This window comes from Quercus robur, chromosome 2 (assembly GCF_932294415.1).
Source record: "Quercus robur chromosome 2, dhQueRobu3.1, whole genome shotgun sequence".
Taxonomy (NCBI): Eukaryota; Viridiplantae; Streptophyta; class Magnoliopsida; order Fagales; family Fagaceae; genus Quercus; species Quercus robur.
In genome coordinates, this window is record NC_065535.1 from 15637138 (window position 1) to 15652834 (window position 15697).

Here is a 15697-nt window from a genome sequence, read left to right on the forward strand (position 1 = left end):
CGCGCTCTTCATTTAATATACTGAATTATGCTTCTCAATTGTCAAGCGTTTTCTTGTCAAAATTGGTAAGCCTATGAATAAATTTATATACTATTTTCTCAATTGAATTATATTGTGTATCGTACTTTATCAACTACATATATATATATATATATATATATATATATTATGAATCGATAACTTTATGACCTTCTGTGATACTTGAACTATATGAAAGGTGTTGTAGAAAATTTGGTTTTCTACGATCTTTCACATAAATCAGACCCTTTCTCAAATCTATGAGATAAAGCGGGAAAAATTGAAAATCACATTAAGTTTGTGAATTTAAGCGAATTTTGGTGACCATACGGTGTGAATGGCAGATAACCCATAATTTCAGAAGAATGCATTGCCTAATAAATCCACAAACAACTCGAAGGTGGTATTGAATTTTCGAGCACTATTTGGTGAATATGGAGATCTGATTATGGTATTTTGACAATGGTGGTGATGTATCTTCATGTTCTTCTTCACTTTTTTTTTTCTTTTTTTAACATGGAAATAAGCTTGTAATGGTGTGTGATGCGTCTTATGATGGTATTTGAAAAAAAAATTGAGGTGGCAATATTTTATTGAATTTAAACTTACTGAGTATATAGGCGATCTCATGTGCAATTCAATAATATGGGTAAAAATTAGTTCACAGATCTTATTGTACACACTCATACACACATTCAAACTGCACATAAATTGTGACTTAAAGTCACAATTCCAAGTTGGAAATTGTAACTTCAAGTCATGATTTATCCCAATTTTTGACTGCTCAGTTCATCTAGATGGATATACTGATTTCATAGTTAAGTCACATTCTCTTCAAGAGCAACTTTAGTACAAAAATGAAAATAAAATCACTCAGTACAAGGCCAACTTAGCTCTTGCATGGCCTCGGTTGATTTGAAATTGTTCTGTAATGCCAAGATGTGCCATAAGAAGCCATACATGAGTGAGGAGCTCTCCGCCTTCCGTGAGCTGTTGAGCATGATAATATCCCCTGCAATGACTAGCAGCATAACCTAGGATCTCAATCCACACGTCACAGACAAACTCCCAAACAAACTCCCAATTTTTCTCTTCACCCATTTCCTGCAATTGTTTTGCAAGTTTATTTGCATTAAATAGCACAGATTTGCTCCTGTCTCCTTTTACCTTAATCGGTTCAACATCAGTATTCACTTCAAGCAACATTTTGCAAAATTTCACTTTATTTTTTGATAGACCTTTTTCCTGGAAAAAATGCTTGGCCTCCTCACAAGTGTCTTGAAACCTGATCATCCCAATCCCAATTGGCAACAGGAAAGGACACATGACTAAGAGATACAACATGTAGTCTGATAGGTTCTTGCTCCATTTATGACTTGACTTTTCAGCAGCCAAGTTTTCACCACCACCTGAGTGATAGCAAAGATCTGTAGCAATGTGCCAGATAAGAATGCATTGGTCGAACTCTACCTCAGTGGTCCAATTGAAAGAGAGAGAACGTTCATATTTTTCAGCATAATTTTTAAAAACAAGATTGCCTCTGGCACTACATAAAGATGTAGTATTGTTGTCATCTGGTTTCTTTGTGCTTGTGGCGACCTCTGATTTCTTCAGAAAATGCTGGAAGATCCAACCTTTCAATTTGGGGGAGGTTTCGCAACGGTATGTATACCAGCTTTTCTCAAATGTTTTATAATAGATAGGCGAATGTCTCACAATCTTTTGAAAAAGTTCAGGTTTATCATCCAAACAAGGCACGGGCTTATCTTTAAGGGAAAAGCTTAGCAAATTGAACTGAGGTATGGAATTTGACCACCTCTTTTTGTTAGAAGGAAAAAGAAAAGATACTACTTCAGAAATAACATGTCGAAAACAAGGAATCATCAATCGAGAAACCTTAGATTGAAAACAAGAGATTAAAGAAGAAACCTTAGATTTAAAACAAGAGATTAAAGGAGAAATCTTAGATTGAAACCAAGAGATTAAAGGAGAAACCTTAGATTTAAAACAAGAGATTAAAGGAGAAACCTTAGATTGAAAACAAGAGACCAACGGAGAAACAATAGGTTCAAAACAAGAGATTGGTCGAGAAATCATGGATTGAAAACACCTTTTTATTTGAGAAAATTGAGGTTCATGCTCACTCAACCATAGCTTTGTCCAATCGGAGGACAGTAGCAAAATGACAGCATAGAATTCTAGAAGAATAGCTCCAACCAGCAAAATATAAGTAATGATGAGATCAACCTGCGGGTGATTGTGCTTCTCAATAATCAGGAAGAACACGAACACTATAATAGTGAAAGAGGAAGTGATGAAGCGGAAAATGCATCCCAAAAAAGTGGATATTATAGGTGCCTTTGTATAGAAAACATCATATGCAAATCCAAGCTCGATTTCAACAACCTCAAAAGCAGTTTCTGATGAAGTGAGATTTTGGAAGTAGGACCGGCTCTTATCTCGGTCATGGAAGCTAAGAATAAGATCTACAAAGAGCCGTTTAAAAGTGTTGAAGAAGCTGTACGCAACAGGCAATGTCCGTTTACTAGCGTCACCGTTGTTATTGCCATTGCCAGCAGCATAGGATTGGTCAGCAGCCTCAATCACTTCAATAGCCAACACACTAAACCCCTCGGCCTTTTTCAAACTGAACTCCTCCATGAATTTGGCATAGTTGGGGCCAGGATCAGGACGGTAGAGCAATGAATCAAGAAACTGCTCACGATTTGCAGACCTCAGGGATAATGTCCTTTCAACATACTTTATTAGGCCAGCAAAAAGCATGGGAATGGTCAGGTATGAGAGCCAAGTTCCACTCCAGGCCGTGACAGTGATATAAATTGCCACTATAGTTTGGACAAGAAGTCCAAGCAAGTGCCTTATCCACAACTCATTGTCTGCTAAAGCATAAGCAGTAATTGTGTCTGGACCGCCAAGATGCAACAACAAGAATGGTGCCCAAAATGCCCTGAGCTCATCATTGATACTCTTAGTATTGCTACTGCTAGCAATAGCACAAGTGCAGGAATTTCTTTGGTTCTTGGAAAGGACACCTAGTGCAACAGTTGCCACCCAGTCTGCTGTTAGATATGCAGACCAGAGAGACAATCTGAGCAAAGTGTTTGGATTATACTTTCTGCGATTGCCTAGAACAATCAGTGATATTTGCAAGGTGAGGCTGATCAGGACCAATATTCGTAGCTCCCAAAGGTCCCATATTTTCCTTGCCTCTTCTGGGAACACCTGGCCGAGCTTCCTCTTCTCCACAAAAAGCCAACCGCTCAAAACTGAAAGCAAAAGAACAAACCTTTAAGCTTTAACACTTGTACAAGAATTCTATATTTATAATAAAAATAACTGCTAATGGCTTGAAGTAGAAGTTCCATTGCGTTTTATATGGGTAATATTGAAATTTTGCGCTTTATGTTGCTTGAGAATTAAGCTGGTGACTTACTTGTAAGTAGCATTCTGATTCAGCTTCTGTGATCTCTGAACTGCATTTCTTGGTAATAGAATTCTGTGAGAAATAGAGCTGAGCATGCAAACATTGAAATGTGAATGTGAATTCTTTCACATTCTGAGTGTTTGACCGGATCAAAAGGAAATAAAAGAAAGACTTGCTGGTCGCTACCCACTTGACCTAACCTTGTACCGTTTGGTATGTATGTTGTCAGCGTTCGCTGTGTAATAGTGTGAACATAATTAACCTATCCTGGACTAAAAAGTTTTCTTTGTTATTCTTTAAAAAAATAAAAAATAAAACACTGCGTTCTTTAAACTCATTAGTTGACTTTTTAATTACGTTAGTAAATTTTAAGCTTTAAAAAGAAAATTTTGATAGTTACAACTCTAGATGTCATGAAAATATTAGAAAATGTCAATTAATTGAGTTACAAAACTCTTGACAAATATTTATTTATTTATTTTAACAGGTAAATAGCGGGAGTTGGATGAAGTAGGTTTTAAACCGCAGACATAAAACAAAGATTTACCATCAAGCTTAGTGTTGTCAAGCATCCTCTTCTTCTACTACTTCTACTTCACTTTTATTCTCTCTATGTATTAGTTTACTTTCATCACTTTAAACTTTGTATGTGATTTATTTTCATGTTTTATTATTTGAGAAAGTTTAGGGACACAACAAAATGTCACAATACTTTTATTTTCATTTATAGTGGGTCTCGGTCAATTTTATTTTGACCTATGTGATGAAGAATAGACAATATAGGCTTTCCTAGAGTAACGAGAGTGTTAGAAATCACAGCGCAAGTTCAATACGTACTAGTAGAACTCATTGGAGTGATAATGTCAGAATTGCATAAAATTCAGATGGCTGAAAGGAAACAGTCTTTTGATCAAGACTTGTGATTTTGGCAAATTCCTCTATTAAGGCTTTGGAAACAATGATTTTTCCTTTTTGAGTAATATTTGTTTTCTTTAATAACTTTTAATTTAAAAGTTAAAATAAGGTCTCGCCTGTTTTGGAACATCTCTTAGAGATTGTGTTTTCAATTTCCGCAATTATCTCAATTTTACCTTTGTGGTAAAAATTACTATTTTACTACCTAATTACATGATTAGCACAAATTAGGGTTTTCTGTGCATTTATATAGTTGCCCTATGTTTTCTTTTTACTATTTAAACGTAGCCTCCAAGACAATTCAATTATTAAATTATTAAAAATTCGAACTTTTGCCTATTGTTTCTCCCTGGTAGATTTCAAGAACTTATCACCTTGTGGATTTAAAAAAGCCCTCATTTATTTGAGGTTTTCAATTGGGAGCTTACATGTCTAGTTTCATTTCCTTCAAAAAGTAACGTGTTTATTTTTTTTTAGTTTCTCCAACATCACTATGAGAGATTGAGACCTTAGATGCTGCGGAGCAACTTTTATTATTTTCATTCAATCAAGTTCGATTATGTATTTAGTTATGGTTAATTTATTTAAGCTTGACCACAATTAATCCCGTTCTCATCATCACGTCTTAGTTTAAGTCCTCCTAATTGAGATATTATCGAATTTTTTTTACTCTCGAATGCCTAAAAATCAAAGAATATGCTAACCAGCGAACTTGAGTCAAACTCGTAGACTCGAATCAAAATTATTCCATGGAACAAAGAGTCTGATACCCCAAAATTATTCCATGTTGGGGTATCAGACTCTTTTTTTTTTTTTTTTTTTATAAGAAAAAAAAAAAAAAAAAAAAGAGTCTGATACCCCAACATGTGCATTAATTAGTGTACCCTTTTTCTTGTTTTTGAGAATCACAATAATTAGTGTACTAATTTGCTTATATATTGCTATTTTAATTTTAATATCATATTTTTCATCGTTTTGTTTTTTAGTAGTATATTTTTCAACGTTTGGTTCTTGATGATGCATTGGGAGTTGCAACGACGCGTTTTCATCTTATTCCAAATTTTGTTTTTTTTTTTTTTTTTTTTTGATCGGTCCAAATTTTGATATTTGATTACTGCAAGTAGTTGAGATTGTTAAATGGCACTTATTTCTCAAAAAAAAAAAAAATAATAAATAAGCCCACCTACTAGACTATAAAGAATGACTGAGAAGAGAGTCAATCTCTGATTCTCTGTTACAAAGTTACCTCAGTTTTTAGAGGACTTTTTTTTATCAGGTGATGCTCATACTATGATTTGTCATATGTTATTTTAAATATTTAAAAAATAATCTAATTGCAAATGCTTAAAATGAAGCACTTTTCCACATTATCACTTCCATTGATATTTTGGTAATAACAAAACAACCATCATAGTTTCACAAATGAAATGATGATCTAAATATGTTTGTTTATTTGCTTTTAGTCATACATAATAGAATGACATGAGTGATAAGAAGATAACAAAAATGTTGCTTCATGCTGCACAAATGTTCAAAATTTCTTTTGATTTGCTGTAACAAAAGGCTTGTGGTACTCCATTTTCTAAATATGGTTACCCAATCATACAAATTTACCTTTAATCATGTTTATATATACTTCATAAAGAAATTCAAAATTCATGCTGCAAATAAAATAAATTTAAAATTAACGCATTTATGAAGTTCTATCAATTTTTTTTAGTAGTTCAGTAAATTGAGAAAGAGAATTTGAACTATAATGTCTCATTGAAAATACCAAACAGTGTGACAACTATAGACCTAATAGATATAGTCATCTCACTTAGATTTAGCTCCTCCATGATGGGTTTTTTCATGTATTTTTAAGACCAATACCAATAAATGCAAACACCCAAAATCATCTGCCCCAGGAGGGGTGGTCCAGCGGTGTGGGATCCCGCGTGCATGCTCATGGTCCCATGTTTGAGTCGTGACGGGTACCATGTGGGGGGGATTTATGGCATGCATTGCGCCCCACACTCTGACTCTCTTGGGGTGCTAGGGTGAGGTCTGTGGCGTCCCGATCACAGTAGCTATGACTCAATCCAACATTCCCTAATGGGAGGTGCCCCTATTAGGTTACGCCTTGGGAGTAAGTTACATATCATCTCAGTTTATGCCTTTCTGGACACAGTCGATCATCAATCAAGCCATGCCTGAACAAAGTCCCGATTGACCGAGTTTCGAGAATCTGAATCTCAATTAGGCCCATTAAGTCGGCTCATGACTCGAGACTTCAAGCGCTACTTGCAAAAGTATTAGAGGTAGAGTTTAGTCAATTTTAAGAAAAAAAGAATAGTGTTAAACCTTTCACAACTGACCGGTTCTCAAACAAACGAAGCACCATTGGTTTGGCAGGGATAAGGAGAAAAAGGAAGAGAAAAGTCAATGGATGTTGAAGCAGTTGTTTCTATAGTGATACGGAAACTCACAGACCTGCTCATTCAAGAACCAATCATCTTCAACGAGGCAATAGATGAGATAGAGCTAGTCAGAATCAGCTTAAGACAGATGCAGAGCTTCCTAATAGATGCAGAAGATAAAAAAGAACACGACGAAGGTGTTAAGAAGTGGGTGGATCAATTTCTTGCTGTTGTTTATGAAGTGGAGGATGCCATTGAAACGTTTGTCCTGCGGAAAATGTATGCAAGGACAATGGGTTACTTTTTCATCCCCAAGAATTTGAAGGCTGATTCAGACCTTTGCAAAAAGATAGAGGGGATCAAGGACAAGATAAAAAACCTTGTCAAAAGCAAGACGGAAATGGACCAAGGCGAGCCTCTCAGGATTCGGCAATTAACTTTGCACAGATCAAGGTCAAGCTATCAAGATGAAGGGCTAACACTGAATCAGCAAAGCAATGATTCTAGCTATTCTGTGGATGAAGAAACAGACTTCATTGGCTTCAAAAAAGACAAAAGCAAACTGGTGACCATGCTAACTGGCAGTGGCCGGGAATCCGGGGATTACCAAAAGCTTCCGCCCATTTCAGGTGTAGGCAAGCATGGCTCTGGCAAGACTACCCTTTCAAAGGCAAATGAGGTTAAAAGTCGTTTTGATTTTCGAGTCATTTCAGTTGTAGGCAAGCATGGCTCTGGCAAGACTACCCTTGCAAAGGCAATTTATAACAGTCCTGAGGTTAAAAGTCATTTTGATTGTTGGGCATGGGTTCTTGCCTCTGGGAACCTTACAGATGTGCTGCTGAGCACATTGGAACAGATTGTCAGTTCAATTGTTGATAAGAAATCTACGAAAGAGGAATTGATACAGAAGATCCATATGATTTTGAAGGAGAAACGGTACCTAGTTGTGTTGGACGATTTGCAGACACCTGATGTATGGAAAAAACTTCTTGACGCCTTTCCAGACACAAAAAATGGTAGTAGAGTCATGTTGACTACTAGCAATTATCGCGTTGCTTTAAGAGCAGATACAAGAGGAGAGCCTCATCAGCTGAACCCGCTAAATGACGAAGACACCTGGGAATTATTCTTAAAAAAGGTATGCTTACCAGACAACTTTCAGTTCTCTGAGTCAGATATGTTCAAGCTGAAAAGAAAAATTAAAAGAAGATGTAAGGGTTTACCTCTGGCAGTCACGGTGCTTGGAGGTTTGCTGTCGACAAAGGAAGTGAGCTACGAAGTATGGTTGAAAGTTATTGAGCACCCAAGTTGGCAGCTGGACAGCAAGCAAGTCCAATTCTCAAATATTTTGGCCCTGAGTTACAATGATCTACCCTTCCACTTGAGGCCTTGCTTCCTCTATTTACGGCTTTTCCCAAAAGATTATGATATTCCTGTGAGAAGGTTGCTGCGTTTATGGCTTGCAGAGGGATTTGTGAAGCAAACACCTGGGATGACTCCTGAGGATACAGTGGAAATATACTTGGAAGAACTTGTGAAAAGAAGCATGATTCAAATATCCAAACGGAGAAAAGATGGGAGTCCCAAAACATGCTGTATGCTTGGTGTGTTACATAATGACAGTAATTTCTTGTCCAAAGCTCAGGAGATTGGCCTTTTCCACATCTATCAATTGCCAGAAATGGGAACTCCTAAGCATCGTGTTCGCCGGTTTGCTGATTATGTTGACACAAAAGAGTATCCCTTGCGCATTCAACATCTGCGCTCATACTTGTCCTTTTACATTCAAAAGAACGATATGCCTGCAACAGAAATTGATAGCTTTCTCAGCCAAGTCATTGGTCAAGGATTTGGATTGCTGAGGGTGCTTGATTTAGAACGTGTCTACAAGCCTAAATTGCCTAACAATATGGGGAAACTATTTCTCTTGTTGAGGTATTTGGGTTTAAGATGGACTTTTTTGGATAGCCTTCCCCACTCTGTTGGTGAGCTACCTTACCTTGAGACTTTGGATGTGAAGCACACCTATATCAGCTCTCTACCAAGTTCTATTTGGAAGATGAAACACTTGAGGCATCTGTGTCTTAATGAAATACGCCTTGACATGTATTCACAAAAACATGGCAGCTTTCTTACTCATCTCCAGACATTGTGGGGATTGTTTGTTGACAAGAAGACTCCAGTGAAGGATGGTTTGTATAGGTTAATTAATCTCAGGAAGTTGGGTTTGACATGTCATTTAGATGCCTTTCAAGAATTAGATGAGTGGATTGCAAGACTCGCAAGTCTTCAATCTCTCAAGATAAGATCCAAGAATCAAAATGGTCAACCTTGGAAGCTCAACTTGAAGCCTCTGTCAAGCCTTGAGAATCTCACCCACCTGTATTTGCTTGGAAGCTTACCGGAGCTACATGATAGGTATGAATTCCCTCCTAAAGTCACAGTTCTTACTCTGTCAGTCTCAAAGCTGGAGAAAGACCCCATGCCAATCCTTGCGCAGCTGCCAAGCCTTTCTGTCCTCAGGCTATTGGCTGATTCCTACACTGGGAAGGAAATGGAATGCCCTCCCGGAGGGTTCAGTATGCTTCGAATTTTGAAGCTTTGGATGCTAAAGGATTTGGAGATATGGAAGGTGGGGGAAGAAGCATTGCCTAATCTTCGAGAATTAGAAATCCGATGTTGTGACAAACTACAAGAGCTACCAGACAAGTTGCTAAGTCTGAGAAACATTGAGAAAATAGTTTTAACGAACATGCCACAGAAGTTTGTAGACAATGTTCAAGCCATCAAGCTTGAGAAAAAATTAATCCTCCCTAAAACTCTGCAGTTCTGATCTGAGTGGGATTTTACTGTCAGGACAATTTGAAGCAGGTTTCAATCTATTCTCTAATTTACTAGTGATTCTTGTTATTTTATAAATAGTTCATTTTTTGCTTATAGTGAGCTTTGTTTGGTCACTCATCTGTTTGCTTTCAGGAGATGAATTGCCTCGCATATTTGCTATCTTCTACTCTTTTAACCTCTGAATCCCCTTGGGAGATTTGTGGCTTGTGCTATAAGCTTGGAAGACAACCTGAGTTGAAGGAGCTGCTACCTGAACCACAGTTTGCTAAATGTTATTGCAGTTGTCATTAATGTTGCTATTGTTCTTGTTATTCTTGCTGCTGCTGCATCTGTTATCCTGGTTTTTCATTAAGTGTTTGTTTGATTTGTTTCGTGTACGGCTGCTTCTTTAGTGCGTTTAGATGAGCTTATTTTCATACATTTACTGTACAGTTTATAAAGATGGTACATAAGCTAGTAATGAAAATAAGCACGATATTAAGCTAAAACAAACAAACCTGAATCATATAATACTACTTCCTTGACATTTCACTTTCGGATTAGTTTTTGATAAAATACATTAAATTAACGATGTCTCTAACAAAGAGGTGGAGGGGTGACTAGTCATAATTTAACAATGTAATGTATGTCGCCATATACACATTCCCCCCACTCCCACAAATTCTATCCAAACAAAATGGTTTCATTCTTATCGGAATAGCCAGAAATTTTTTATTTCAGTTAGTTAACCAATACAAATCAACCACCCCCCCCCCCCCCCCCACCCCAAGAGATGGATAGTCTGTACTGACCGTACAAATAATAGAATTTAATTTTAAGTATTAGGTTCAAGAAAAGGGTAGTCTGTGTATCCAACAACAGGATCATGCGTGTAAAAGGTACTTCTGTCATACTTGTTAAGCTTTGCGTTGATCTCAAATCTCTTTGGCAGATCAGGGTTGGCCAAAAACAAACGTCCAAATGCAACTAAATCAGCACTACCGTTAGCAATTACTTCATTTCCTTCTTCCCTATTGTATCCACCTGCAACAATGAATGTCCCATCGAAGGCCTTCCTCATGGGCAACAGACTACGTTTGGTCTTATGCTTCTCAAACTGGGTAATCATCCTTGGCTCAATCATATGACAATAGAGAATTCCACATTTGTTCAGGGACTCAGCCATGTACAGGCCAAGAGCTTCAGGGTCGGAGTCACCACAGTCATTGTAATCAGCAAAAGGAGAGAGCCTAATCCCAACTTTATCGGCTCCAATCTCGTCAGCAACGGCTTTAACTACTTCTAGTGGGAAGCGACAACGATTTTCTAAACTCCCTCCATATTCATCGGTTCTATCATTAACTTGATCCTTCAGGAATTGATCAAGCAAGTAGCCATTGGCTCCATGAATCTCCACTCCATCAAAACCTGTAATTATAACTGTGAACTTTCCTTTCATGAGAATAGATAGAATTAAAGATTATAGAAATTAAGCGTTGCTGTACTTGAGGAAACTTCAGCCCAATAAAAGAGTGGTCAGAAAATCAAAGCAAGCTAGCAGCCTATTTCAATGCAATTGGGTTGATGGTTACACTATGAAGATGATGGTCCACAATATAGGGCCTTTAGTATCAATACACACAATGGAATGTTAACTATGCCAATGGATGTCAAACTACTTTTCTAAATGTATCTAGTGATAAGTTGAACTTCTCAGTTAGGATAAGAATGACCTGCTTCCATAGCATTTTTTGCTGCAATTCTGAAGTCGTTAACAACTTGTGAGATTTCATCAGTTCTTAGGCGTCGAGGAGGTGGGTATTCCGCGGCACTAGTGCCATCAATTTGAACCAGAGCTGTTATTGGCTTGTCCGTGCAAGATATTGGAGGTTGGCCATTGGGTTGATAGGCTGTGGAACATGTGATTAGCACTCTTTTAACCTCCAAAAAAAAAAAACATTTCCCCACATTTTTTTGTGTTTGGCATCACAAAAAACATTTTTTCATAGTTAACGAAAAACAAACCCAATAGAGTGGACCACGCATTCCAAAACATTATATACTTAATAAACTACCACCAAAAAAAAAAAAAAAACTCTCCCAATAATAATCTCTCCCTTTGCCCCTTCTCAATTTATAGACCAAACATTGACTAATGGTCGACTGATAAATTTTTTCCAAATGATGTTTCTGTTTTCTAAAACTAGCCATTTTTTCACTTATAGAGTATGTTTGGTATATTATAATAAACGTTGTAATGTAATAGTTATTTCTATGATTTAACTATTCAATTGTTTAATTATGTTCTGTTTAGTGTTCATATTGAACTATTGAAGTCATATAGGCCAAAAAAAATTATAGTTTCATATTTGGGATCTATTTTTGTGAATGAAAGAAAATGTTTTCTAGTTCAAATTCAAATTCGAAACCAAATAAAGAGTCAATTTTCTATAATAAAAATAATAAATAAATAAAAAAGAACATTTTTCATGGAGACAAGAAGAGTATTAACATGGCACTAAAAATTCTAACCATTAAGAATACAACAAATAGAACAAAAGGGAAAAGAAACGTTACAATAATCAGAAACTCGCCCTGCATGCCAAAGTTGGCAAAAAAATATGCCCCCTTTTTCATGAACAGCACTCACAATCGGTTTCCATGCCTCAACTTGTTCTCTTGTCCAAATGCCAGGAGTATTTGGGCCACTTTAAAAGTAAAAATAAAAGAAGTATAGATAAGATGTTTTGTGCCTTACATAAACATAAGGTGGTTGTAATCGGTGCAAATGCATGGGCACAGTGAAAAATAAGAATCAATCTATAGTAGTCAATAATCACTCTAGAAAGCAAAATTTTCACCAAAGAGTTAAAAATATTGTAATTAAATTATTGTAGTCATTTTGAATAAGGTATCTCAAATTTATTCTTTAGAATATAATAACTAATAGGAGAAATGATTTGGCTACTAAATATCAGTAGTCAATTATTTGATGAAATATGCAAATTGCCCATACTAGAACGCTACATTCTAATAAAATAAAAAAAGGAAGATAATCTATTAATCTATATATTTATAGACTTGATTTTACTTAAAGTAGTTTTTATTATTGTAATACAATGAATTTTTTTAATATTTATTACATCTTTTAGTTAATGAAATTTTAGTCATTACTGAAATCTATTTAATTCAAAAGGCATACCTATTTTATTGGAACAAGGTATTATCAATAAAATTTGCATTAAGTTTATGCTCAAGTTAACATAATTTAAAAATTTTGCGAGAAATTAGATTAGTTTCGGATCAGTTAGAAATAAATTTCAAGAATGGATTTTATATCTAATTAGGAACACTAACACAAAAATCAGATTAGGTTGGCATTTTTGTTTTGTTTTTTATTTTAACTATTTATACCCATAGGAACTCTTGTACCACTTATAAAGTACCATATTCCCAACTGTTTTTCTTAGCCTCTTAAATATATATATATTTGTTCTTTGGATAATTCAATAGTTATAATATAGGGGTCTTTGAATTATGGTTCTCCTCATAAATGAGAGGGGGCAAATGATTTTTTTTTTTTTTCAATTCTATAGTTGAAGGAGCAGGTGTTGAATTCTGGATATTTTTATTGGAAACACCAAGAAGTTTCAACCAGTTGAGCTACGAGGTTCTTGGTGATCCAAATAATTTTATTAATTACAAAGTAGGACAACATAAAGATTTTATTGGATTTGAAAAGTTTGATTTAATTATCAATTCTCAATTAGTAGCAATTACAAACTAATCAAATGTCAAAGAGAATAATTTCAAGTTATGCTATTTCAGGGATACAAATTTTAAAACCACATGATATTAGAGTGGAAGATTTCAAATTTTCACACCAAAACTTGATATGGGAAATAATCTTTGTTGTTTGCAATTTTTTTTATTATATATTTTCATAGATTTTCCAAAACTTTAGAATTCAAAATAACACATACCCTTGAGCAGTGTCTGAAATCCCAGAGGCCTCTCCAATCAGGAAGCCACCCTTTGTTGTTCTCTGGGAGTAATACAAAACGGCATGTGACTGAGCAACAAAGTTGTAGGATCTTGATCTCGTTAATGGTGCCAAAACAATCCTGCGAATCCATTAAACTTTAAACAACTAATAAAGAACACAACCAAACCAAGTGGGTTTGTTTTGCTTAGCTTGAATCAATATTGGATGATAAATATGGATATTCATACTGACCTGTGAGAGAGATTGAAGTTTCCCATTTTGTAAGAAGTGAGGAGTGGAATTGGTGTCACTTCCTCCATCTCACTTTTCTTGATCTCTTCTTTTTCAGCCATGATAGCTTCTGATCAGTACTCCAACACGATATGATTATGTCAATGAATAAGATTGGTTCACAAAGTCACCAGTGTGGGACAATGCCAAAAACTTCACGCCCCTAAACAGTTAACGAAGACAACAAGCTTTGGCATCCGATGTCTTAAGAGGGAGTTTGGATTGGAATTAAGTGGCTGTGTTTGCATTTTCTGACTTTTTTTTTTTTTTTTTTTTTTTTGGTTTCAGCCCCACTATTTGACTAAGTCAACTGTGAACAATGTATTGTTCATGGATCCACAAATTTCATTTTTCAGTCAGGTTTTCATTAAAAATAGGTCTCACAACACTATTTACACATTTAAAAATTATTTTACTACAGTATTTTCAGTTTTCAATTTTAGCAAAATAAGAGCATCCACAACAGTCGAGCTAAATTTTTAGCAATTTAGCTCTACCAAAAGTTACTTTATCTATTTTACCTATAAACATGCTGCAGCAGTGGATCTATTTTAACTTTCAACACAATAAAATAATATATTCATCACAATAAAATAATATTTCTACTACAATAAAATAATATATCACCACTACTACCACCAGTCCATAGCAGAAAAAAAAAAAAAAAAAAAAAAAAAAAAAAAAAAAAAAAAAAAAAAAAAAAACCCAAATCCTCAATCTAGACCAAACAAAATCACCAACTGGAGATAAACCCAGCACAAATTGGAGACAAGCCCACGCGTCGATGCTGCCCACACTACACTTCTCGCGACTTTGTCCTCTCAATCCAACTCCCTAGATCCATCATCATCCTCGTCAAGGCCGGCTCCCCAGTCAATCAAACCATCGCCGCCCTCTCCTCTTTCATGGAGCCAGGCAACTCCATCATCGACGGCGACAACGAATGGTACCTAAACACCAAGCATCGTATCGAACAGGCCTCGTCACAAGGCTTGCTGTATCTCGGCATAGGCGTATCGGGCAGCAAAGAAGGTGCCCGATACGGTCCTTCGTTGATGCCCGAAGGTTCTTATCAAGCGTATTCGAATGTCCAGGATATTCTTCAGAGAGTCGCGGCTCAAGTCGACGACGGTCCTTGCGTGACCTACATCGGCGAAGGCGGTTCCGGCAACTTTGTCAAAATGGTACACAACGGAATTGAATACGACAACATGCAATTGATTTCCGAAGCCTACTATGTGTTGAAGAATATCGACGGGCTGTCGAATTCGGAGCTTGAGAGAGATGAGAGCTTGAGAGAACTGAGAGTCGGTGAGATAGAATAAAAGAATGAAAAAAAATAAAGTGAGTTATATTATTTTAATCGGGAGTTGGAATAAAAAATTAATTTTTTTTTAGATGTGTGCTACAGTGCACATCTATCTATAGATGTGCACTGTAGCAAATTAGATAGATGTGCACTGTAGCAAATAAGCTAAAATTTATAAATTTTCCTCCACTGCTGCAAGCCTATTTTGGTATATTGATGGAGCTAAAATAGCATTATAGTTTTTTAACTCCACTGCTACAAATGCTAAGTTGTATCCAAACAGTTTTAACCTTGCGCCTACAAATAAAAAAATATAATGTGGTCACCCATTGCCATTTGGCAAAGGCATGGACAAAATCCCAATTTGGTTACTTTATTTGACTAAGAAAATGATATTGTTTAGTGTACTTTTATCTCTCTATGAGGAAATTGCTGATCGGTTGGAGATTACTGGTACTTGAGTTGTCACTAATGAAATGAAGTGGCCTCCCATCCAAGGGATATGGAGGACC

The 15697-nt window shown here is 36.1% G+C and overlaps 3 protein-coding genes across 4 annotated transcripts; 1 reads left to right on the forward strand and 2 right to left on the reverse strand.

Annotated features, from left to right (window-relative positions):
- Positions 1 to 635: 635 nt before the first annotated feature.
- On the reverse strand, positions 636 to 3622 carry LOC126712588 (uncharacterized). Its single transcript, XM_050411970.1, has 2 exons — positions 3473 to 3622; positions 636 to 3305 (listed from the first exon to the last, which is right to left on the reverse strand). Exons 1-2 carry the CDS (start codon positions 3483 to 3485, stop codon positions 892 to 894), a joined length of 2427 nt encoding a protein of 808 aa, XP_050267927.1. The 5' UTR covers positions 3486 to 3622; the 3' UTR covers positions 636 to 891.
- A 2901-nt stretch (positions 3623 to 6523) lies between these two features.
- Positions 6524 to 9998, forward strand: LOC126712590 (probable disease resistance protein At1g58602). Its single transcript, XM_050411972.1, has 2 exons — positions 6524 to 9648; positions 9754 to 9998. Exon 1 carries the CDS (start codon positions 6803 to 6805, stop codon positions 9608 to 9610), a length of 2808 nt encoding a protein of 935 aa, XP_050267929.1. The 5' UTR covers positions 6524 to 6802; the 3' UTR covers positions 9611 to 9648; positions 9754 to 9998.
- Positions 9999 to 10119: 121 nt separating this feature from the next.
- Positions 10120 to 14092, reverse strand: LOC126712591 (putative 12-oxophytodienoate reductase 11). Of its 2 annotated transcripts, XM_050411973.1 has the most exons (5): positions 13838 to 14090; positions 13584 to 13724; positions 12178 to 12308; positions 11334 to 11510; positions 10120 to 11028 (listed from the first exon to the last, which is right to left on the reverse strand). In XM_050411973.1, the coding sequence occupies exons 1-5, from the start codon at positions 13936 to 13938 to the stop codon at positions 10436 to 10438; spliced, it is 1143 nt and encodes a 380-aa protein (XP_050267930.1). In that variant the 5' UTR covers positions 13939 to 14090; the 3' UTR covers positions 10120 to 10435. The 2 variants fall into 2 exon arrangements, with proteins under 2 accessions (XP_050267930.1, XP_050267931.1); XM_050411974.1 differs by lacking the exon at positions 11334 to 11510 and having other exon boundaries at positions 13838 to 14092.
- Positions 14093 to 15697: the final 1605 nt, after the last annotated feature.